The 25,551-nt window shown below is 41.2% G+C and overlaps 2 protein-coding genes across 2 annotated transcripts in view; one reads left to right on the forward strand and one right to left on the reverse strand.

Annotated features, from left to right (window-relative positions):
• The window catches only part of EVA1A (eva-1 homolog A, regulator of programmed cell death), a 320,400-nt gene that overhangs the window by 245,431 nt on the left and 49,418 nt on the right, over positions 1 to 25,551 (reverse strand). Inside the window, exon 2 of the mRNA XM_075860974.1 lies at positions 19,766 to 19,980. Coding sequence (XP_075717089.1) covers positions 19,766 to 19,980 — 215 coding nt within the window. The remainder of the gene's footprint in view (positions 1 to 19,765; positions 19,981 to 25,551) is intronic.
• LOC142758977 (serine/threonine-protein kinase SBK1-like) lies at positions 8,867 to 12,573 on the forward strand. The gene is made up of 4 exons (XM_075860749.1): positions 8,867 to 8,932; positions 9,433 to 9,586; positions 11,347 to 11,549; positions 11,842 to 12,573. Exons 1-4 carry the CDS (start codon positions 8,867 to 8,869, stop codon positions 12,571 to 12,573), a joined length of 1,155 nt encoding a protein of 384 aa, XP_075716864.1.

A 25,551-nucleotide genomic window follows, 5' to 3' on the forward strand; every position in this document is an offset into this window, starting at 1 on the left:
GTAGATAGCGCCACACAGCCCCCTTGTAGATAGTGCCACACAGCCCCCCTTGTAGATAGTGCCACACACAGCCCGCTGCCCCTTTGTAAATAGCGCCACACTCCCCCCTTTTAAATAGCGCCACACTCCCCCCCCCTTGTAAATAGCGCCACACCCCCCCCCCTTGTACTTAGCGCCACATTGTGAACAGACCGGTGAGCAGTAGCCTACCACTCTCCGCTCTGCCTGGTGTGACTTACCGGAGAAGCCGAGGAGGTCATTCGGTGCAGGCAGCGGCGGAGTTCCTTCTGACTAGGGTTGGTGACAGCCAGGGCCGGCCTTAGCTTGGATGGCGCCCTGTGCGGGACTCTCTATTGCTGCCCCCTACACAAACCAAAAATTAACCACATATATGGACACGCTGGAACATATATACTGTACATACATAAAGACAGATATTTAGACATACAGGCAAATATACATACACACAACTGGAATATATACATACAGGTAAATATATAGACGTACAGACACATATATACACACACACACAGGAACATATACAAATACATAAAAGACACATATATACAAGCACAAAGACACATTCACAAACAGACCTATATATACGCACACAGGCACACATGTACACAGCACAGATAATGTAGCCGATGTTACCTGCAGTCCTATGTAACACCACAGATAACACAGTGATAACGCTCTGAGTACAGATAATGTAGTCATGTTACCTGCAGTCCTATGTAACACCACAGATAACACAGTGATAACTCTCTGAGTACATATAATGTAGTAGATGTTGCCTGCAAACCTATGTAACACCACAGATAACACAGTGATAACTCTCTGATTACAGATAATGTAGTAGATGTTACCTGCAGTCCTATGTAACACCACAGATAACACAGTGATAACGCTCTGAGTACAGATAATGTAGTAGTGTTGCCTGCAGTCCTATGTAACACCACAGATAACACAGTGATAACGCTCTGTGTACAGATAATGTAGTAGTGTTGCCTGCAGTCCTATGTAACACCACAGATAACACAGTGATAACTCTCTGAGTACAGATAATGTAGTAGATGTAAGAGATAAACACATGCAGAGACACAGACAGACAGAGACACACACACACACACACACACACACACACACACACTGTAACATATACACATACTAAGACAGAGACACACACTGTATACACACTACACACACACACATACACACACACATACACACACATACACATACACACTCACCATGTCTCCTTGCTGACAGGTCAGGACGGGCTGTGGGCGGAGCTTCCTCTCTGCTTCTCGGCGTGTGTGTAGAGCACAGAGTAGAGGCAGATGCTGGAAGGCTGCAGCACGGGAGTGGACCTGTCCCCTGACCGGAGTCTCATCTGACCTCATGTCACTGATGTGAGGTCAGGTGACAAGTCAGGTGTCCTCTCCCTGGCCGTCACAGACCGCAGTCAGATCGCCGTAATTTCCTGGCTCTTCCTAAAGCTGCTGCAGTTGTCCGACATATGGGGCGCCTGTCAGCAGCGATCAGCTGCTCTTCGGCGCCCCCCCCTTTCCCTACCACTGGGTTGCGCCCGGGGCACATGCCCCACCTGCCCCCCCCCCCCTAGCTACGCCCCTGTAGACAGATAGATAGATAGATAGATAGATAGATAGATAGATAGATAGATAGATAGATAGATAGATAGATAGATAGATAGATAGATAGATAGATAGATAGATAGATAGATAGATAGATAGATAGATAGATAGATAGATAGACCTTCAGGAGTCTTATCGATTAGCCATGGCAGAGAACTTTTAGACTCCTCTACAGATTATATCAGTTTGTAGTGGATCCCAGCAGGGGATCTTTGAGATCCGTTTATTGTTGGAGGCACTTGTAACATTAAAGGGATTAGTCAGAGTAGACACCTTCTTAATAAAAAAACCTTTGTATGCTAAAAACAAAAATGTAATAAACTTCAACTTTCTTTTATTCACTAATACTTCCAAAAAGAGTGATTGAATAATCCATGATAGGCTCGGTTCACATCTGCGTCCTGGTTTCCGTTTACAGCGTACGTTCCGTCATGGTGTACGTCGTTTTGGTGCATGCAGCGCTATTCTTCCTGTCAAGTCTGATGGGACCCACGACAGAGGCTCTGACACAGATGTGGACACGGCCATGAACGTACTGACATTTGTATGAACTGATAATGAGGAGCTGGTCTGGTCCGGAATAGGGTTTGACTTCAAGGCACAGGGAATGTAAGACTTCCAGGGATAAGGAAACTCACCTGGGGGCTAGGGAAGATGACTGCTTAGTGCCCACATAAGAGTGGCTTTAAGGTGCTAATGTAATGCTAATGGATACCAGTTAGGCCACTCTGAGTACATCCACAGGAGGCAATATAACTATGATGTTCTCCACTGGTTATCTGTTTATGAGTTGTGTTATCTGGCACTGAGAGTTGATCATAGGTATTGTGGTCCTCCTACCTATGACTGCAAATAGAGCCATGGCCAGATAATGTAAAAGCAGAGTATTGTATACCGGAACTATGCTGGGCAAGGTCAATGATTCATAAAAGTTCTCTTACAGAAGCAAATTCATTTTGGCTCTACATTTAGCGTATTCACGGGGAATGCTGCCGACGTACACACTAAACGTTCTCCAAAAGGGCTTCATAAGCCCAACAGAGGCCAAAACTGTGTCCTTTAGTCCTGTAATGGGCTGGTATATGTTGGCATACATTATTTTTATTAATTCAATGGGATCCTTAAAAAAAATAATTATGTTGTGCAGTATAATTTTTTTTTTAACATGATAGCGTAAACCCAGTTGCACACGACCAAGTGCCACTCGGGTTGTTTTTCATGGCATCCAAGTGGCACCCGATTGTTTTCAAGGACCCATTCACTTCAGCAGGTGAATAATTTCCGTGAAAATGGACCCAACTCTCCGATTAGAAAGATAGAACATGTCCTATCTTTCCACGGATCACGGACGGGACTCGGGTGGCACACACGGTTGTGTGCATTATGCCTAAGGGTGATGCATGGAATGCCACTGTATGGTATATGTTGCAGGCATCTTACATCTGTTAAACGCACACGTCATGAGCTTTTTCAATAGCTCTTCATGATGTAACAAATGCCATAATAGACTATGGGTGACGAATGCCCGTGATGGTTGTCTAACAGTGGCATCCGTCACCCATAGGTTATTATGGAATCTATTTAATGGATACGTCGCAAATAGGTCATGAGTGTTTATGATGTATCTGAATCCCATAATAGTGTATGGGTGACGGATGCTACTGTTAGGCATGCGTCATTGTCTATGTTTTACATATACTCTGCTTTCCTCGCGTATACGTTAAACACAAAACAAAACTGTGAATTGAACAGAGTAAGTTATAAAGTCTTCCAAACACTATGATAGAAGCTGCTCTAGAACTCTGTCTTCTACATCATTCACTTTACTTATTTTTCGACAAAAAAAATTGGTTTGGCCGATTCCGTTAAATCGGCCACAAACAAGAGATAGTTGTTGGGCGAAAGCTCATACGGAAATTTCCCCCGACTCAACTATAGGCATGAACGCTCGCTTTGGACGAGTGTTCATGTTTATTTCAATGGACAAAGGGGAATTAGACGCTGGCAGGTGCAGCTAATCTCCGGTGGGAACCATGGATCGGTTATGTTGTAGCTCAACATGCCAAATCTATTTTTCCCCTTCTATCTACCATTGGAGAAAAGAGTGGGCCCTCTTACTGGTGAGATCATTGGCCAATCCCACAGATATAATGAATCTAAAATGTTGCTTTATATTGTACTTTATGTAGATATAAAGGGGTTTTCCACTCATAAAAAATTGTTGGTCTATCCTCAAGATAGGTCATCAATAGCTGATCAGTGGGGGTCTGACTGCCGGTACACGCTGATTAGCTGTTTAAAGCGGCCGTGGCACTGCTTCCCCTTCATTCCTTACCTGATCGTACTATGAATCGCTGACACACTTATAGCAGCAGTCCATAGTATCACAGCCTTCTGCCATTCATTTGAATGTAATGCCGTGAACCGCCGTTACAAGTGTGTCGGCGATTCATAGTACGAGCAGTGACAGTAATGACAGTAATGAAGGGGAAGCAATGCTCAACCGACTACTGTGGCCTCTTCAAAGCAGCTGATCATCGGGGGTGCCGGGAGTCGTACCCCCACTGATCAGATATTGATAGCCCATTCTGAAGATCGGCCATTAATTTTTTTATGACCGGGCAATCCCTTTAAGTATTGAACAGTTCTTAGTAATTACCTGTGTATGGTCCGGCTTACTAAACACAAAAATCATATCATATAATATCATAAGATTAACTCAACAGCCACATGGGCTACATATATAGGCCAAATCTCCATCTATACCGAACAAGTTATTGTCCACTTATGATTGCATGGTACACGCTTATCCCAAAACACAAAGGTCATATTACCATTGGAGTAGTCGTTTTTTTTTGTAAAAGGACCTAAAAACATCATAAACCATCCGTAGCAAATGACTGTCTCTAATATTATCTTGAGCTGGGCCTAATAACCAGGACCAGCCTTACGTTGGCTGATGCCCTGTCCAGTACCTTCTGTTGGCACACCCCATATAGTGAACTATAGTATAGTATGGTGCCCAATTCATATTTCCTTACAGTTGTCTAAATAACAATTTTATACACTATATACCCAAAATAATATATTATACCATGCCATGTCTATGTAAATACCACCATACAGAGCTCCAGACATAAAATAACCTAATAACATAAAAGAGTTACATCATTCTACTATACAATTAATATTAAGATTTGTGTTTTGGGTACCAGGCCATGGGTGCCACCTTTAGCAGAAATAGCTGATGCGCATATGTTGCACACCCCTAAAGTCTAAGAACTTCAAGCTGCACCTCTCATCCTCCTTCATCTGCTCCAGATAACTTCCGTTTATAAAGAATAAAATAAAAAATGCTATAAACAAGTGAGAACCAAGGGCTATACATCTCCTGAGACTGAGATAAACAGGGAAAGTGCTGAAGGCCATTGACTAACAATACAAAGATTTGTTAACATACTGGTCTGAGTGGTGTTAAGGATTGGAACTGGGTCTTTATCCAAAACATATGTAGATATTTAGAGGTGTGGGTATGTCTGTGCCCTTTCTTTTGTTATCTTGTATTTACAGATCATCTAGAACTAGCTACAGGAACACGCATATCTGTAGCTAAGGGCTACGGTTGTTTGGCCACAAAATTTATTTTGTTCTTTTTATTCCAGAAACCTCAGAAGTTTTTGAAATGCAGTTAGAGTCAAGCTAAAAATTAAGAACACCCTATGTAAAGTGTTGTGGACATATCCGTATTTCATCTTCAGTTCAATAGTATAGAAAGATAAAGGTGATGTAATTGGAACAAGAAAAAAAAACAAAAATTATAATTTATTAAACCAAAAATTCACAGATATGCCTAATTACTTCTATGGAAAACTAACTACCACCATTAATAACTGGCATTGCCCGCTTTGGCAGATACAACCTCCAGCAGGTATTTCTTATAACTGTCTACCGATCTTTGACATGAACTTCTCCATGGAGAATTATTTCAGTGGCTCAATGTTTTTGCATGTAAAGCCCTCTCAAATCCCCCCTAGAATTTTGTCAGGATTAAGATCTGGACTTTAATTTAGTCATTCAAGAAACCTCCATTTCTTTTTTTTTTTAGCCGTTGTTCGGAGGATTTACAGCGATCATACATTTATCACCTCTCCTGTGGATAGATGATGAATGTTTTGCGTGGGACAAGCCCTTTAATTTCCTTTTTGAGTTATAGGGTAAAATTGGCTCTGTAGTTGGAAATTCAACCATCTGAAAAACAATGGAAAATCAAATGATCCAGGATTGGCTATGATTGTAGAGTCTACCATTGGTACCATGGTACCATCTACCAAAAATGTATGTGGGGTAATGTAAATATAGTATTTCCCATCCATGAAAAAATTCTTTATACCAGGACAAATATCTGTAAGTGTGTGGCCCTTTTCTGAAAGGCATGATGATTGCAACAAAAATCTAATTAATTAATGTGTCGGTGGGGGGGGGGGGGGGACTTTGCTTTGACAGCTTTAGTTTCCTCATTCTTCTGTCTAAAGGGGAATTTCCCATTATACATTTATGACACAGCCATAAGATTTTCACAGGAATTATAGTTTTTCCGTAAGGCTTCATTCACATCTTCGTTCATGGGTTAAATCAGACCTTTTCATCGGGGGAACCCATGAACGAAACCCTGACTGAAACAAATGGAAACCATAGGTTTTTGTTTGCATCACCATTCATTTCAATGGTGACAGATCCGATGCAAATGGTTTCCGTTTGTCACTGTTGTGTAAGGGTTCCGTCGTTTTGACGGAATCAATACCGTAGTCGACTACGCTATTAAATTCGTCAAAACGGCGGAACCTTCACACAACAGTGACAAACGGAAACCATTTGCACCGGATCTGTGACCATTGAAATCAATGGTGATGCAAACAAAAACCTATGGTTTGCATTTTGTTTCAATCTGGATCCCATTCATGGGTTTCCCTGACGGAAAGGTCAGATAAAAACCATGAACGGAGCCCGACGCAGATGTGAACAAAGCCTTACTCACACAGACTTGAATGGATAGAGCCATGCTCATGCGTGACCACTTCAACATTCAATCTTTGGGGTCGGGGATCTCCATTCTCCCGATAGGTGGGGGTACCTGGAAATGCCATAAATGTCTAGGATGGAGAAATATCTTCAATACCAGAAGGATCCACAGAAAATATAAAGCGCCATTCACATCTCATTTTTTACTTTGTTTAATGTATACGCTGGGAAAAGCTCTTGACAGATATATTAAACGTAAGCTGTGACGGATCCTTGACCGTGGCATCCGTCACCTTAAGACTGTTATAGAATACGTTTAACGGATACATAATGAACTCTCATGAGATTGCATGACGTATACATTAAATGGACTTCTCATTGAAATACATAAGAGCGAGGGAAAGGGAAAAAAAAAGAACACTTTTTTTAACAAAACCCTCTTCGCCTACCGTTTCCACAACCCAAAGAATGATGGACTAAACCACCCCCAATAATGGGGTGACATTAGCCGGACCAGAGAAACAAATTATGATGTTGATTTAAATTGCATGACCGAACATCGCGTTGTCCGCTAAGCATCAGGTCGTCTACCAGCATGCCTAAAGCAAAGACATTTCACTGATATTGTTAGGGATCTGCCAGGTACTTCATCTAGCTATACTCCTGGGATTAATCAATCCACACCTGAGGCCAGACCTGCTCGACTGACACCATCTCCCACCAACCAGGGTGGCAGGCTCAGGAGTGGGAGAGCCTATCGCGGCCTGGTCACTCGGAGTTAGCTCCGCCCCCTGCCCTTTATTACCTGCCCTGTGCTCTCCCTCAGTGCTTGTAATTCTTTTGGATTCCTGGCCCCACTGCTGCTTGCTCCAGCCTGCTTCTGCCGTGCTTCTGCCTTGCTGCAGTTCTGCTTGACCTGCTTGCTTGCCCTGGCTTGCTTCTGTCTCCGTGCCTGCTCGGGTGTACTCACTTCGTCCTGGTCCTGACTGTTCGTTCGCCGCCCCGTTTCCTCGTGGCGTTCCGTGGCTACTGCCCCTTCCCTTGCGTGTTCCCTGTTTGTCTTCCTGTGCACTTAGCCAGCGTAGGGACCGCCGCCCAGTTGTACCTCGTCGCCTAGGGCGGGTCGTTGCAAGTAGGCAGGGACAGGGCGGTGGGTAGATTAGGGCTCACTTTCCCTTCACCTCCTTCCTGCCATTACAGATATATTACAATATTACGGTCCATCATCTGTCTAACTTTGGGTGGTTCCAAGGATATAATGCAAAGTGTATAACCAATATTAAACACTGCCAACATTTCAGAAAGTCTCTATGTTTTATACTTATGAGAACAAGAATTTTCTTTGGCTGGGGTGTAGTTAAGGGGTGGACTTGCTAGATTTGTATTGTTTGTACAATATATTTTTGTAATTTTTTAATATTTCAGATTGTTATAAAGAATACATTTTGGGTTTTGTTTTTTTTGAAAAAAGAAAGAAATGTTTATGGAGCGCTCAGGAGAGATAGCTGTCAGCCAAACGGGCATTAGGCCAATAGTTATCTTAGATGCATGGCCTGCTGAACTATGACAAGTATACAATGATGTTATCTATCGTGTGAATTCCATATTAACTATAATACTAATGATGATTTCTGTCTAAGAAGAGACATAAGTAGTTCTACAAAATATGTTGACTTAGTTTATGGGCATCAATACTTGATACAATGTATAATAAAAATGTATATTTCAATATAAAACTTGGATAGAGTTTCTGTTTTGGTCACAACAGTAGACGGTGATGAAGGTGGGACATGACTATGGTTGATCTAATAATTTCAGAACAAATCACATTAGCAATTTATTTACAACACAAACAATGGTAAGGTGGGTACCGCCTTGATACCCCTGTGGTTTGGCCAGCTCTTGGTCTGTCTATTCACAGTTAATTCAATAACAATAGAGTCTACATGAATGGCCATATTCTAGGTGATACATTCATTAGCATTTTAATAGAAGTTTCATGACATCCAATAGCCAATGGCAGAGGATTGACTTCACCCCCTTGTGACTGCTCCTCCATAAAAGATTGAGGTAACTCATGTGTCTTGCATACTTCTTTCCTGAACATTTCTCTGAGGAAAGTTTGAAGGTGGCAGATGGGACTTTTTAGATAGTACCATAAGAACTTGACATTATGCAACTTCTTGGGGATGACTGAGTGGACCTGTCCAGATCTTCACCAAAGACCCAACATGATTGGATTTTTCACAATCCAGGTAAGTCTACTCTCCAATGGTAATCCATTTGATGTCATTACTGATGGGTTAAGGGTCTTCTTGATTGGGCTGCTGTATGACTATACAATACCCTTCTAGTAGCAGTGTCCAATGCACATATGGGTTTCTTAATTTGTCTTAAAAGTTAATCTCATCAAAATAAAAAATAAAATAATCTCTAGATATACATATACTCCCATATTATTGCATAGCTATTTAGAGAAAGCCCCGCTTTAAGCCATTTCTTGGTTACAGTTGCTTCTGGGAAAGCTTGATAACAGCCAATATGACCAACAATATAAATTTGACAAGGGTTTCCCAGGGGTTTCCCGGGGTCTATGTGCTCCAAACTTCTTTCATTTGAGCTTCCGTGTGAAAATAAATGCCCATTGACGTGGGGAATCTTCCTCAACCTTCCTTACATTTTTGTCAGTAAATGATGATATATTAACTCTTTTTTTTTTTCTATTCTATTAAGTTCCGTTGAGTCTATTGCTTAGACCACTTTACCAGTCATCACCACTTTTCAAGCTGCAATGGCACCAATCTACCAAACCTTGGAGATAGACGAGATTTCAGACTACTACAGAGTTATCAAGAGGCTGGGTCAAGGGACGTATGGTCAAGTTCTTCTTGCACAAGAAAAAATAACAGGTATGTTAACAAGGTCAAGATGCAACTGGCCAAATACTTTAGATTTAAGGGGGTCAAACAAGGCAATTTGAGTCTGAGATCAAATTATTCTATTCCCTTCTACTGTAAATGGCCATCTGAAAATAGCTTTAGGTCAGGGGCAGACATACCATGTGCGCGACCTGTGCCACTGCTCAAGGGGCCAGAAGGTAAGGGGGTCCACTGTCAAGGAACTGAGCTAATTAATGTCATGCTTACATTTAATGTTGGATTGTGGATTGGATAGAAATACATAAAGTGTACTTATACTTTCATAAAACTTTTGACATGTCATAGTGACATGTCAGAAGTTTTGATTGATGGTTTTCCAAGCACTGAGACCCCCTCGGATTGCTAAAAAGAAGCAGCAGAAGTGCTCAGGTGAGCCACTTTGTTCCTGATTAGCTCTGCTCATCTTTCCTCAGAAAGTCTATGAGTACATATAACGCTCACTCGGCTTTCTGGGGAAAGCCGAGCAGAGTAGTTGTGCAACGACGAGGCTCAGGGCTCACCTTTGGCCACTTCGTTTTAGTGATCAGAGGGGGTCTCAGTGCTCGGACCCTAACCAATCAAAACTTCTGACATGTCACTATGACATGACAGCATCCATATGGCAAAACTTCAAGTGTTTATTAACACAATCCAACAGCGTGAGCACACAATGTTGTATTGTATTCTTTTAATAAACACTTGAATTTTTGCCATATGAATGCTGTCGTGAAGTATCTGCTGGATATGGAGGTCTGAAATGGGATTTTTGGACTTTGAATCCGCTTAAATGCAATTGAAGAGTGAGTGCTATGGGCAGCACTTTTTTTCTTGTATGTCACCATGACATGTCAAAAGTTATAAGAAAGTACAGGCGCACTTTAAAGGGGGGTGCTCTATTCTGAGTTATTCAAGAGCAAGGGGCCCATATACTGTTCTTGCACAGGGCCCTCTGATGTCAGTGTCTGCCCCTGTTGTAGGTTGTATATTCCCTGACTTAACATTAACATGTCTTTTCAGTTAAATCCAATTGGTATGTTATTTCTGAGGCCCCATGCACACGAACGTAAAAGCACCCGTAATCATGGGCCGTAATTACGGCACGTAATTACGGGCCCATAGACTTCTATTGGCCACAGGTACCTCCCTGTATGCTTACGGGAAGGTGCCCGGGCCATTGAAAAATATAGAACATGTCCTATTTTAGGCCGTAATTATGGCACGGGCAGGCCCATAGAAGTCTATGGGGCTCACGTAATTACGGGTGGCTACGTGTGTGCACCCGTAATTACGGGAGCGTTGCTAGGCGATGTCAGGGGATTCCCCTGTCTGCAGGCTCATGCCTGATTTGAATAAAGAGAAGCAGAGAAAACGGGTCCGTAAATACGGGTGGAATACGGGTTAAAAACGTGTGACAAAGGACCCGTATTTACAGGAGGGAAAAAATAAAAATACGGCCGTGTGCATGGGGCCTAAGGGATAGGGGAGATGTGGCTGCCAAACACACCTGGTGCCGCTTATCTAGTGGTAAACAATGGATAAAAGTGTTTTTTTTTTCAATCACTGCAGCAGTTGGGCTGCTTCATAGACATAAAATTGTTGGTAAATACCATTGAAATCAGTGGGATCCACCAACAAACATCTCATAAATTGGCGATTGAAGTGTTTTCTAAATAATGTTCCTGAAGTGAGATCTAGAAGGTCATTATAAATTGGCGATTGAAGTGTTTTTAACATGAAGTTTCTGGTCTTAGGTAAACCAGTGGCTGTGAAGTTAGTGAGGAAGGACAGGACCATGCGGAAAATGTTTCTCATGGAGCTGTCTATGTCAATCTATCTTTCGGAGTACCATGGTATTATAACCACGGATCCAATCTTTATTGGCACTACGGATTATTATATAATGTCTCAAGAGATAGCAACGGCAGGCACCTTGCATCATCTTATCCATTCTCAGGTAAGAAAGGTCTACTCTATGTTTTTCTATATACAACATACCCTTCTTATTTATTGTCATATACCAAAGTCTAGAGTTACACAGCTTTGTTTGCCATGTCATGTGGCATAGGGCAACATCATGTTCCTTTGGAATACATTGAGTCCTACAATGGGTGGAGGAGTGTTCCATAATAGTGCTACCGTACTTCAGCCTCAACTGTTCCAACCATGTCAACATCTCTGTCATAGTCCAATATATGTCATATGGTAGTATACAAGTATATCTCATGATACTGGTCTGTTTTCTGCAGGTTGGAATTCCAGAGGATGCAGTAAAGAGGTGTGCAATGCAGTTGACCAGGGCTCTCGATTATATGCATGGAAAAGGATTGGTGCACAGGGACCTGAAGCCAGACAACGTGTTGCTCATGGACAGAGACTGTTATCATATCAAGCTGAGTGACTTTGGTTTAACTCAGAAAGTGGGGAGCCTGGTTTCTTCTATGTCACATATTATCCCATATATGTCTCCAGAGTTGTGTGACTTAAAACACGAAGAATGGTTAATCCTGGACCCTAGTGTAGATACCTTTGCTTTAGGGGTTCTTCTCTTTGTTACTTTGACTGGATATTTCCCCTGGAAGCAAGCTATGGAAACAGATATAAGGTACCAGGTCTACATCTACTGGCAGAGAGGTTCAGACTTTACTCCTCCGCCAGCTTGTTGGGAGATGTTCACAAGAGAAGCCTTAAACATGTTTAACAAGCTCCTGACTGAAGAAATATCTGCTCGACAGTCAGTTCTCCCGGTCTTGAATTACCTTAGTTTTCCATGGAAAGTTGACCTCTCAAAAAATGACACCAATGTGGAAGAAGATTTGGTAAGAGAAGTTGTAGAGGAAGACCAACAGTTTGAGTTTGTAATCATGGAGAACCAAGAAGGCAACGCATCAAATCTTGGAATAGAAACCAGCAATCCAATCCTAATGATCCAAGCAGAAAACACAACGCTGACCATTGGATCTGAAGTCGAAATTCCTTAATGCCTCAGGGTGGGATGTCTGGACAGTCATTACTACCAGATCCTGGTGATCGAAACTCCTGAGTGGTCCACCATGCGGGAAACCAGAAGAAGCTTCAGCAAGCGTGAGTATTGCATCACAATCTAGTAATTTCCCAATACAATGAAATGTTTTTATATAATAGCCAACATATCAAAGGAACGCTCTGTTGTAACTGATGAGACTCGTTTACAAATTTTCATTGTGCTTGATTATAACTTAGAAAGGGTAAGGGTATGTGCCCACGACCTATTTTCAGATGTAATTTAGGCGTTTTACGCCTCAAATTACCTCTGAAAAGACGGCTCCAATACGTCTGCAAACATCTGCCCATTGCTTGCAATGGGTCTTACGATGTTCTGTCCAGACGAGGTGTAATTTTACGCGTCGCTGTCAAAAGTAAAATTACGTAAAATTACGCCTGCGTCAAAGAAGTGCAGGACACTTCTTGGGACGCTTTTGGAGCCGTTTTTCATTGACTTCAATGAAGAACAGCTCCAATTACGTCCATAAAAGACGCCGTGAAAAACGCGAGTACATACAAAAACGTCTGAAATATTTTGCGTTGTTGTGTGAACATACCCTAAGAGTTCCGTGTATGTAAGATGGCCATGGATGACGTAGTAGTTACTAAGTTCTTTGTAATTTACTTTCTCACTTGTGGTTGATCTTGGGTATTCATGGTGGCTCATTGGTTAGCACCTTCCTCGATGTTGGAGTCCTCCAAGTACTCTGGCTTCACATACTGATAGGGAATTTAGACTGCGCACTCAGTGATCTTTCTTCCACCATGCGAGGTGAGAACTTCCTCAGGCAAATTTTGGTAGATATACTGTCCATTCCTGCACTTTCCCACCTTTAATTTGGAGGCACCATTTGCACTTTTTGTCTTAGGCAATAATAAAGCTAGAAGCACCCCACATGAGATAGTGAATATTATAAAATTATTTAGATATGGAGCAAATTCTATTAACGTTGTTTGCTGGACACGGTTTTTTTTTTTTTTTTCAATGGCATCATTTTAGGTTATATAGAACTTATTGATTAAATGGGTATTCCCAACTTATATTCAATATTTACAGGATGTGCCATAAATGTCTGACAGATGTGGGTCCCAGCTCTGGGACCTGCACCTATATCGAGAATGGGGGTCACGCTAGTGTTGTTCTGCCTGGTGTGGTGGCTGTGGCCATAGATTCCAGTCGGGGACTAGTGGAGAGGAGGCTGCGCATGCGTGCGGCTCTCTCCATTTTGTTGTATGAGAGTTACGGAAACAGCCGAGAAACGCTTGTATGGCTGTTTCCATAAGTCCCATTGAACAGAATAGGGAGAGCTGCACGCATACATGACCCTCTCTCCACCAGTCCCCGTCTGTAATCTGAAACCGGAATAGGGGTCGGGTGACCACCGTTCTCGATATAGGTGCGGGTCCTAGAGCTGACATATCCTGTGGATTTACCATAAATGTCCTTGTTGGGAATACCATACCTTTAACTTCTATACATTATTTGTAAGTGATGTAAAAAAAAACAATAATGTCGCCATTGTTTTTTGTAATTTTTTACAATGTTTAGTATGCGGTATAAATAACAATTTCGCAATGTTCTGCGTTTCATTATGTATGCGGCCATACTAAATATGTGTATTTTTTTCATATCGTTTTAATATTTTTCCACAATAAAAGCAGGTTTTCCGAAAAATAAATTTTATTTCGTATAGCCGCAATCTGAAAGCCACAACATTTTTATTTTTCTGTCAGGTTGCTATGTGAAGGATTTTTGAATTTTGTGTTGAATTTTGTGTTGTGGGATGAGTTGTATTTTTTAGCGTCATTTATTGATTAACTTTTAATAATTTTATTTTGAGGGGAATTGAAAAAAAACAGCAAATCCACCTTCGTTTTTTGCGATGTGTGGTATGTATAATGTTACCTTAATTATACTTGTTACAATTGCGGCGATATCTCATATGCATTTTTTTTTTTAATGAAAAGGGGGGTTTGTTGTTTTTTTTTTTAGGGGGGGGCGACTTTTTTTTAGATTAAACTTTATTCAATTTTATTTGACAAATTTTTTTTGAAGCTGTGATCTCTTGAACGCATATGTAATGCTTTGGAATACAAAGTAAGAACAGACGGGCTTCTGTGGTGATCATGCGGGCACAGCTTCTGTGCCCGTACAGTCATCAGGACGTACTTTTATGTTCTAAAGACAGTGCAATTCGAATAAAATAGTACATTCAAATGCGGGAAGGAATTATTAAGCAAAATTCTGACACAAATGTCACTAAAAAAGTGGACTATGTGGAGTAAGTTTTTGAACCAATCTTGACAGTTTTGAAAGTGTTGTGACAACGCTAAGAGCAGTCGTAAAATGTGTCATAATTAAGGTGCACCAATTTTTTGGGTGCAAAATATGGGCAAAATTTCTTGTATACTGTGCGCCTTGCCATATTGATAAATTTGCACAATTTGCACCATTTTCAGTGTCTAGTAAACTGATGCCTCTTACGACACTATTGATAAATCTCCTCCATTTATTTAAGCGTATATATGTCATTCTATACAGTGAAAAGTATGTGTCTTGTTAGGAATAAATTTCATTATTGTGGCCGTATTACGCCTCGTGTGAAATTGCCCTTCATAATGGCAACATCGGGGTCTGGACACTGTACAGTTCTGGTGTTAAAGTGTTTCACTGTGCATACAAAATCACATTGGAAACCCCCCTTGTCTGCGTGGCACACTACTGGTGCATACTGGCAAGTGTGAATGCCCCTTTAAAGACCCGACAATTTTTTGTGCTGGATAAACGGGTTCAACTTTTTTATTTGTTAGATTATCCAAATTATTTTTTTTAGTATTTTTTTCCATGACTTTATCTGTGTACTAATTTTATAGAAATATATAGAAAATAATTTTTTTAATTCTTTTATTTTTTTTTTGGGTGTGAGAGTTAGGGTATGTGCACACGGCTTATTTGAATAAAAAATTGGAAACAGAACACCTCCAAACATCTGCCCATTGATTTCAATGGGAAAACTGCATTCTGTTCTGACGGGCCGTTTTTTTACGCGGCCGATTTGAAAAACGGCCGCGTAAAAAAAACGGCCGCGAGAAAGAAGTGCATGTCGCTTCTTGGGCCATTTTTGGAGCGGTTTTTCATTGACTCCATAGAAAAACAGCTCCAAAAACGTCCGTAAAAATGCAGCGAAAATCACGAGTGGCTTAAAAAACAGCTTGAAAACAGCTCCTTATTTTGAGACGTTTTTTATTTTGCGTGTGCACATACCCTAAGGGTTTGTGCACACACAAACTCAAAAACTTCTGAAAATATGGAGCTGTTTTCAAGGGAATACAGCTCCTGATTTACAGAAGTTTTTTAAGCCACTCGCGTTTTTCGCTGCGTTTTTTACGACCGTTTTTTGGAGCTCTTTTTCTATAGAGTCCATGAAAAAAACGGCTCCAAAAACGGCTGAAGAAGTGACATGCACTTATTTTTCGCGAGTATTTTTTTATGCGGCCGTTTTGAAAAACAGCCGCGTAAGAAAACAGCCCGTCGGAACAGAACGTCCCAAAAAAACGGTTGAAAAATCAGGAGCAGAACGCCTCCAAACATCTGCCTATTTCAATGGGAAATACGGTTTTCTGTTCCAACGGGGCGTTTTTTTACGCCTCATTTTTTTTAAAACGGCGCGTAAAAGGACGCCCGCGAAAAAGAAGTGCATGTCACTTCTTCAGCCGTTTTTGGAGCCGTTTTTCATAAACTCTAGAAAAACAACTCCAAAACCGGCAAAAAAACCTGCCGTAAAAAACGCCGCAATAAACGGGAGTTGCTAGAAAAACGTCTGAAAATCAGGAGCTGTTTTCCCTTGAAAACAGCTTTGTATTATCAGACGTTTTTGGTTAAGCGTGTGAACAGAGCCCTAAAGTGAAAAAAACATATTTTGTTTTGTATTTTACTACTTTCCCTTTTTAGTTACACGCATTTTGATGTATAAGATGGTTGTCAGTGGTCACTGCAAGATCAGGGATATGGCTGGTGACATTTAAGTAATTGTTTGTATTTTTTCGATGGTTGTTTTATTGGCTGTAACTTTTTTTTATTTAGGATAGAGAGATCGTTTTTACATTTTTTTTCTTGATAGACAGTATATAGGAAACATTTGTTTTGTCAGCGTTATTAGGTTTAATCCTTCTGTCGGTGGTATGTGTCTGGAGTATTTCCCAATGTTTTTCCTGACAGAAGGATCCAACATATGTCACTGTATAAGCAAATGTCGTTCACAGGGACCCATTGTGAGAAAATGTATACCGCACAGTACATGACTGAAGGCGACCATATATGCCACTGTATAATTTAACTGTCATGAGTCCTCCGTAGGGTACCGTTGTAAAAAAAAAAAAAAAAGTATATATACATGGTGTAAACGTTCTATACTGAATGCCTATAATATAGTATAATATAGCGTAATCTACAATGCTATTTCATACCACATAAAAGGAATGGCAATACACACCTCCCCATATGTATGCCAGAAGGACAATCTTTTCGATATGTCAGGTCAATGAGGCCCTATGGACATGTTCAGTATTTGCGCCGGCGCATACGCTGAATGGCCTCTGATTTTTGTACACATGTAGGATGGCCAGGTGGGAGATATTTTATGGTTGAGAACTTCTGATAACCCGGCATCGCAACAGTCCTAAGGATATTACGTAATCAGAATTTTATATATATACACACACACACACACATATATATATATATGTGTCTTTTTTTTTACATTTTCAATGAGCTTCAAAGGCGTCTGGCTGTACAATCATTTCGACAGCGGATTCATTGCTAAATACATATTAGCTGAGCGTCCGTCATTATTTCTGTGCATATAGATCGAAACAGGCACGTAACTCATCAGGATGCAATTATTTGCTGAACCGCATGAAACTTGTATATTGGGTTCAGTTTTCATTAAAAAAACAAGAAACTTCTAAGTCTGTCTTGAAGAAAACACAATAGTTTTGCTGCCTGTCAGCCCCATATTTGCTGACTGTCAACGCTGTCGTTTTAGCTTCTGTTTAGATTGCAATTGGTATACAAAGACTGCAATAAAAGCTGCTGAAAGGCCGAGCAGGGTAGATACACACACCCGGAGGCTACGCTCTTTCACAGCCAATTGACTCCCAGCCGCAGCAAATGGATTATATCAACATTAGCAGAGTTACGTGTCCTGCTTTAAAGTTTGTAGTCTTTCTGACAGAATACAATAATAAAATATTGAAAATGAGAATAAACGGTAGCAGGTCCTGGTCCTTGAGAGTGCCCAAAAGTCCCGCTGCCAAATAAGAAGACATCAGTATTATTAATAGCACATGGGGGGCTCTGTTACAGATTTTGCATTGTGGCCCTGGAGCTGAAAGTTATGCTTCTGTCCAGTGTTGTAGCTAGGGCGGGCTACCGAGGCACAATGCCCTGGGTATGGAATCTGAAGGGGACACAGCATAGACACCATCTACATTTCATTTTTAAATTAAAAAAAAACCAAAAACATCCATTATCTATTGGATGAATCCAATAATTAGCGGCTTTTATACTTACCCTCTACGCTCCTGGCTCTTCTTCAGCTCTGGGCGCTGCTGCACCGAGGACGGCATCTGGACCCAGTGCAGCGGCATCCAGAGGTGAACAAGAGACGGGGGAATTGAGGGTAAGTATAGAGTCTGGTCTAGGGTATGAATATTATAATTTTTTTTGGCCTGATCTGGGTTCTGAATTAACCTAGGTTCTGAAATATGCATATAGGGGTTCTGGGGTCTGAATATATTTAGGGGGTCTAGTCTGGGTCTGATATTAATATAGGGGGTCTAAATATACAGTATTTAGGGGATTTAGTCTGGGGTCTGAAATTAATTTAGGGACCTGATCTAGGGTCTGTATTAATGTAGGGGTCTGGTCTGAGTTCTGAATCAATTTTTGGATCTAGTTTGGGGTGTACAATTTTTATGGGGTCTGGTATAGCTGTACTATTTGTGCAGTACTGTCAAATCAAATTGTAAGTGTGTGTGTGTATACATTTATTATACATCTTATGTAGCGGGCACATATATAGTTAAGGTGTGCGTGTAAGTAAAGGGGGGGGCAACACACTGAAGGTGGCACAGGCACAGAAATTATTTAAATTTTGGTGCTTAAAACACCAAACATTTCTTATTTTTTTTAATAAAAATGTGAATCAGTGTGATTGGTGCAACTTTCTAATCAATTTTTATTAAAAATTATTTTTACTTTTTGAGATACAGCTGCTCTGTATTCTGTATACAGAGCAGCTGTATCTTGTGCTGAGATCTGAATCCATCAGGTCAGCGGCACTGACGGGTTCAGTTTCAGCTGCACGCAGGATCCACCTGTTATCGATCACATCTAAGTTGTGAACTTAGATATGATCGGTAACAGCTCGATCCTGTGAGTCAGAGACACGCAGGACCAGCTGACACTGAACTAGTCAGTGCCGCTGAACTGACAGATAAAGGTTTCAGCGCAAGATGCAACTGCTCTGTATACAGAATGCAAAGCAGCTGTATCTAAAAAAAAAAATTTTTTTTTAATAAAAATTCATTAGAATGTTGCACAAAACACACTGATACACATTTCTATTAAAACATTTTTTTTTTTCAAAGGTGTACATAGCCCTCAAGCCATTGATCTTCAAGGAGCTCTAAACCTAAAGTCATCAGCTTAAAAAACGAGCGGCTACTATCAGTCACACATATGTATGTGAATGTATCTGGAGGTTCTTAGCACTGGAGAAGAAAAATAGGATTCGCCATTGAGGGAGCTGTATTGTTCTAAGGGGTTGTCCAAACCAGACATACCCCTTAAGCTGTCCATAAACATTAGATTGTGGTCTGAATATCTCACCAATATCGACAGGATCAGGAGGACACATAGACACTGAAAAAAAAGAAACAGGGAAACTGGCCCATTTGGGTGGAAAAACATAGGGGTATTCGGCCCATTTTACCTTGTAGGACACAAGAACTTGCCCCACCATTGCATGTAAAGAAACTATATATACGATTAAAGTTTTAGTAACGCCGTCTTCCATTAGAGCCTGAAGACGTGAAGAACCCATAGGTAGCATTAAAGATGAGAAGTTCACATCATACTGAAGGTACCTGGAGTGAAGTGTCAGTAGAACAGGATACATCTTCTTTTACAAATGTAGGGAATGGCTGCGTGTGGCGTGTCGGGCACATCTGGTGACTAGGCAGGTTCCGTCCATAGAAGGTAGACTGAATGCTGATGGTGGTTTTGTGGGGACATCTAAGTGAAACATATTCTCCATCGCAGGCCCGCAATGTGTAATTCCTCAATATTCTAGAAATATAACCTGCCCAAAAAAATGAACAATGACATCATTTATCACAAAATTAGTTTATGTATAAAACTATCTACCTGAAGGTGGAGCAAACCCAAAAAATTTTCAATTTTGCCGATTTGTCCATCCGCACATTTCTTATTTTATCGCTGTTTTTGCCTCGTTTAAGACAATGTAGGCCTAAAGATGGATTCCTATTTCTTCCTCACACAGCCCATAAAGATCCATGATAGGAAAAAAGCGCAATTCCCCAATAGGCTTATCATGCACCCTACTACATCCAGTCTTGGAAGAGAAGGAGCCTCATAGCAAAGACCTCATTATGGTTTCAGGTTTTGCCATCAAGGATCAATAGGCTTGGTGTTTGTTTCTCCCTTCAAATAGTGGTACTTAGCTGCCAATGCAGAAGAGTTGTCTTATGACTCAATTCTCCCACATAATTCAGTGCAGTGACCTCCTATTAGGTCAATGTGGAAAGACCCTGTCAGTGTGACATTGTGCTATCTCTCCCTCCTTCCGCCTCCCTCTTTCCTCTTTCTCGCAATTCTACACTGATAAGTAGTAACAAACCCTAAGCTGTAAGAAGTATTAAGTCTGTATAGATTTTCAGCTTTTGGATGTAAACAAGAATGCTCCCCCTAGTGGTATCTGAAGACAGTCAGAATTCTATCTGTTAAGTTTATGGGGGTGATGTATTAGTCTTTCCACGCCACTTTTCTGGCGTTGAAAAGTCGCAAAAGGGTCCAAAAGTCCCAATTTCTTTGCAAATTGCAAAGTTTGGCCAATTTACGCGACCGTTGCAACTTTTCTGAAAAGGTACATGGCTTACAAAAGGGGGAGGGGCCATGACGGGTGACAAATTTATATATATATACGACAAATTTATATATATATACGCCAGAAAACTGGTGTAAATTGTACTTGAAATCTCCTAGAATTAAATTGGTGTAGATTTCATTCCGTGGGTGGCATCAAAGTAGAGGTCCATGCCAAGTCTTGTACTTTGCCTTCACCCAATCAGACTACTCCATCATTGGACAATTAAATAAATAAAAAAATGTATGCTCACATCCCCACTCCTCTTCTCCCCTCTGGGTACGCTCAGGCTCCCTCACCATGCTGCAGGTTACTCAACGTATTGACACCGGGCAGCGTCAGGACGTTGTGACACAGCACCGATGACTTTGAGTGCTGCTTCGCATATACGGTTCTGACACTGCTTGGCGTCAGGACTCTGTATGAGCCGCAGCATGCAGAGGGGACACGAAGGGGAGAAGAGGAGCAGTGAATTGAGTTTTTTTTTGTTTTTTTTACAGTATGTCCAATGGGAAGGGTGGAATGGATGGGGCACGGCCGCGGTCGTTGCACCACAATTGTGGCACACAGTTGGACGAACGATGCGACACATTTATTAAGAGACATTTACTTTAAAAAAATGTGTCGCATCTTACTCCAACTTTCTTTACTGGCATATGAAACATCAGTCTTAACAGATTTCCCCCTATGTCTATGCAGATGAATTGGAGCTTTGTATTACAAAAACACCACTATAAAGATATATTAGGAAATGAATCAGCACAGAATTGTATACCTATACCTAAAAAACAAAACAAAATTATGTATAAGAGTGGAAAAGAAAAAGGAGCAAGACATAGCAGAAGAACAAGCAGCCCAAGGAAATGTTATAGAAGAAAAAGCCGCCTTTCCCCCGGATAAAAGGAACTATTCTAGCGTGTGACTGTACAGAGGATTCCTGCAGATAAGAGCTGGCAGGATTCCCCGACTTTCATTCATAAGATTAAGACGAGCTCAGTTACTGTTGGTTGAATATAAACTTCATTCTTCAGATTAAGACGGCAATAACTAATTACTTGGCTCCCGTCGCTTTAATCTTTTGCTACTAAATCTGAATTAAGTGCAATACAAAGGATAAATCAGCGGCTTATTGCACTATTAAGGGCCAAGTTACCCATGGAAATAAACAACATATTGTTTTCTTCATGAGATGCTAAGATTTCAAAACGTCCCCGCAGCCTTACATGTATATAAAAACCCACTGATAGAGGTCAGAGAGCAAGGGGTTAAAGTACTAACTCCAATTGTCTCTAAACTGTTACTCTCCAGCTGTTTAATACTACAACCCCCAGCTATAAAAAGGCTATGCAGACTATAAAAATAATAATTAAAAAAAAAACATATTTTCTTCCAGGCCTTTTGTTGGCCCCCTCCATCTCCCCCTGCAGGACAGCAACATATTTTTGAAAATGGGCCACGATTAAATATCTGGCTGGGAGGTGGCTTGTTGTAGCAGAAACCTTCCCCTTATCTTCTGTCTGATATGGAGACCAAGTATGGCTAAATCCCACCTACTTAAAAGGGGTATTCCCATCTTGTATATTTATGATATAGCCACAGTTAGTACCTGCATTTATAGCATAACCATCACTGGGTATGCTAAAACTATCCTCAACTATGTCTAGAATGATAAAAAAAAAAACTGGCCACCTCAAAATTCAGTGGACAGAGTCCAGCAACAGCGTCGGAAGGAAGAAAGGGGGGGGGGGGTCAGGGGACCTCGTTCTATGGAAACGTGAGGGTTCCAGAGGGGCATTTGGGCATTTAGTTAATAGTAATTGTTTATGTGCCCACTAACTACCAGGGTCTTCTTGTGTTGTTTTGTTATCCATCTGTAGGCAGCACTGCTGCAGAGTTTTTGCCTACTGGTCAATACAGACCATAGCCCTGTTTGGTGTCTCTGGAAAGGCTGATAACCCATCTCAAGGCTCTTTAAAAAGTTGGCATAGACTTACAAGGTAGCCATCTAAAGGTGGCACTAGCCAGGCATTTCTATTTCTTCCACAGGAGAGCTATTTCTTCCCCAAGGAGTTTCCCTACTAGCTGGATCTCCACAAGGAGAATCTGTACCCTTCGAGGATCATTGAGTTATTTGGCATGGGGTCAATATCTGCTATAAAAAGACACCCAGGAACCACATTGTGGCAAACCTTGGTATAGATTGAGACTACCATTAGAGAAGAATAACTCTTTTGTGTCTAACCCTAATCTGCATGTTTCTTTTTTATTTTATTCTTATTTAATCATGAACAGGATGGACCGCCATAGGAGGAGGATTATCATTCCAATCAGCTGGAAGATAAGATGTCTGCTCTTTTCTATACCCAATTTGTTAAAGAGTTCCCAGTCGATGTAGGAAGATTTAAATCCTATTCTAGGCAGCACAAAGAGCCTTGAATGGACCCCAGACACAGACTCTCAGCCATCAGTATCTGCATGTACAAAAATTTAGGATTCGCTCCGATCGTCTTTCCAACACCTGTCACTCTACCTCCGGTGAATGGGTCCTATTGTATTAGTGCCGCTTCCTACGGATTTACCTGGAGAAATACAAAACCATTGCACCTTTGGTGATGCTACTAACACAAGAGCTTACTGTTCATGGACTTGAGGGGAGACCGGTGAAAGCCCACCACATCAAAATAAGATGGAGATTGTAAGCTCAAGAGGAGAGATACTTATACAGGGATCAATTATCAATAGGATGGGATGGATAAACTTTGTTTCAAAGAGATGTAAAGAGTGATTCCAGCACAACTGATGTTAATCCCGTAATGACGCAGATTTATTCTAATTTTCACGGTGCAAATATTTTTTGCTTCCCTGCATTCTGACAGCCTTACCTCTTCTTTTTTCATTGACGTAGCTGTATAAGACCTTTTTTTTTTATGGGATGAGTTATCGTTTTTTGAGGCACCATTTTGGAGTACTCATGTGTTAGCGTTTAATTTACGTTAAGTTTTATTTGGGAGATTCTGACTTTTTTTTATTACATTTTTATGCTGTTCATCTATCCCCTTAAATAATGTATTTCATTTATTGTTTGGGTTATTACAGTTGTGAAAATACCAAATATGTGACTGTTTTTTTCTTTTGGGTGAATGATACACATTAAAAGTTATATTTTTAACCTGAATTCCTTTACTTTTTTTCTCCTCCAGATGTGTGGGATGATGGGGTGGGGGGGGGGGGGGGAATGGTTGGGGATTCAGAAATGCTGATCCTATTGTAATGTAAACTTAATTTTCAATAGATATTTAATTCCATTAAGCAATTAAAAGGTTTTTCTGAAATATTACATTGAGGGTTTATCCTTGGGACCAGTACTTGACACAACAACATCGAAACGCATGTGGTTGTGTCTTGTATTGGAGTGAACTTCAAGTGACGGGGCCGACCTGCAGTACCAGACACTGCAGCATGGACACGTGTGTCACTGTGTTGGTATTGCCGTGAAAGGGCTGAGGTGCCACCACCCCTCCTTTCTGTTGATAACCTATCCCGAGACTTTCATTGGAAAGCCTGGTTGTGCGATCAGAGGGATGCCACCCTTTCAATTTTGCCATGGTTAGTGTTGGCCTTGGCAATCATGAGGTTATATGGCTGGGATCGGAGGTTAAATGGCTGGGATTGGAGGTTAAATGGCTGGGATCGGAGGTTAAATGGCTGGGATCGGAGGTTTCCCTAATCCCATCCGTTAATCACAGTCGACATTTACTGTGAGGCTGGGTTCACACGACCTATTTTCAGGCGTAAACAAGGCGTATTATGCCTCGATTTACGCCTGAAAATACGGCTACAATACGTCGGCAAACATCTGCCCATTCATTTGAATGGGTTTGCCGACGTACTGTGCCGACGACCTGTAATTTACGCGTCGTCGTTTGACAGCTGTCAAACGACGACGCGTAAAACGACTGCCTTGTCAAAGAAGTGCAGGACACTTATATACATTATATGCAGGACACTTATATACATTATATGCAGGACACTTCTTTGGACGTAATTTGAGCCGTTTTTCATTGAATTCAATGAAGAACAGCTCAAATTTACGTCCGTCAATGACGCCTCGCTAAATGCGAGGAGGACCAATTACGTCTGAAATGACGGAGCTGTTCCCTCTTGAAAACAGCTCCGTAATTTCAGACGTAACGGAGCCTGCCGTGTGCACATGCCCTTAATCACACAGACACAACTGGATTGCAGTCACAGTGCCGTACATGTACAGTAGGAAAGGGGTAAGAATGTCGCTCCCACCATACATCAGGATGGAGCACAAATTCCATAGTCTCTATAATTTGGAGGGAGAAGTAAAACGGAGCAGGTTTTAAAGGGCGTATAAACCTTTGAAGGCAATTTTTTTTCAGTAAATCAATATTTAATTTTGAACAACTTTTTGTTCTTTCAAATTGGGTTTTATTACAAAATGTTTTACTTTTTGGGATACAACCTCTGGTCAGCTTTGAGAAGTGTTGGTCCTGCAGGATCCAGCTGTTATCTATCACATCTAAGTTCATGAGCGTCACAGACACGCAGCACCAGCGCTCACCAAAGTCGTCAGTCCCGCTGAACTGACGGTTTTCGGTTTTGACCGCAAGATACAGCTTCTATGTATTCAGGATTAAAAAAAAATTGCCTTCAGAGGTTTACATAGCCTTTATGCTGCCCATACACCTACAATAGCTGCCAGCTGAACGCTTGTTTAGCTGACAGCTATTACTTCCGTCT

This window comes from Rhinoderma darwinii, chromosome 4 (assembly GCF_050947455.1).
Source record: "Rhinoderma darwinii isolate aRhiDar2 chromosome 4, aRhiDar2.hap1, whole genome shotgun sequence".
NCBI lineage: Eukaryota > Metazoa > Chordata > Amphibia > Anura > Rhinodermatidae > Rhinoderma > Rhinoderma darwinii.

Bases quoted from the DNA above. Each gene is read 5' to 3' on its own strand.
- LOC142758977 (XM_075860749.1), top strand. From the start codon at position 8,867: ATGACTGAGTGGACCTGTCCAGATCTTCACCAAAGACCCAACATGATT. The intron at 8,933-9,432 runs GTAAGTCTACTC...TCTATTGCTTAG, and splicing joins TTGGATTTTTCACAATCCAG to ACCACTTTACCAGTCATCAC. The intron at 9,587-11,346 runs GTATGTTAACAA...TTCTGGTCTTAG, and splicing joins TGCACAAGAAAAAATAACAG to GTAAACCAGTGGCTGTGAAG.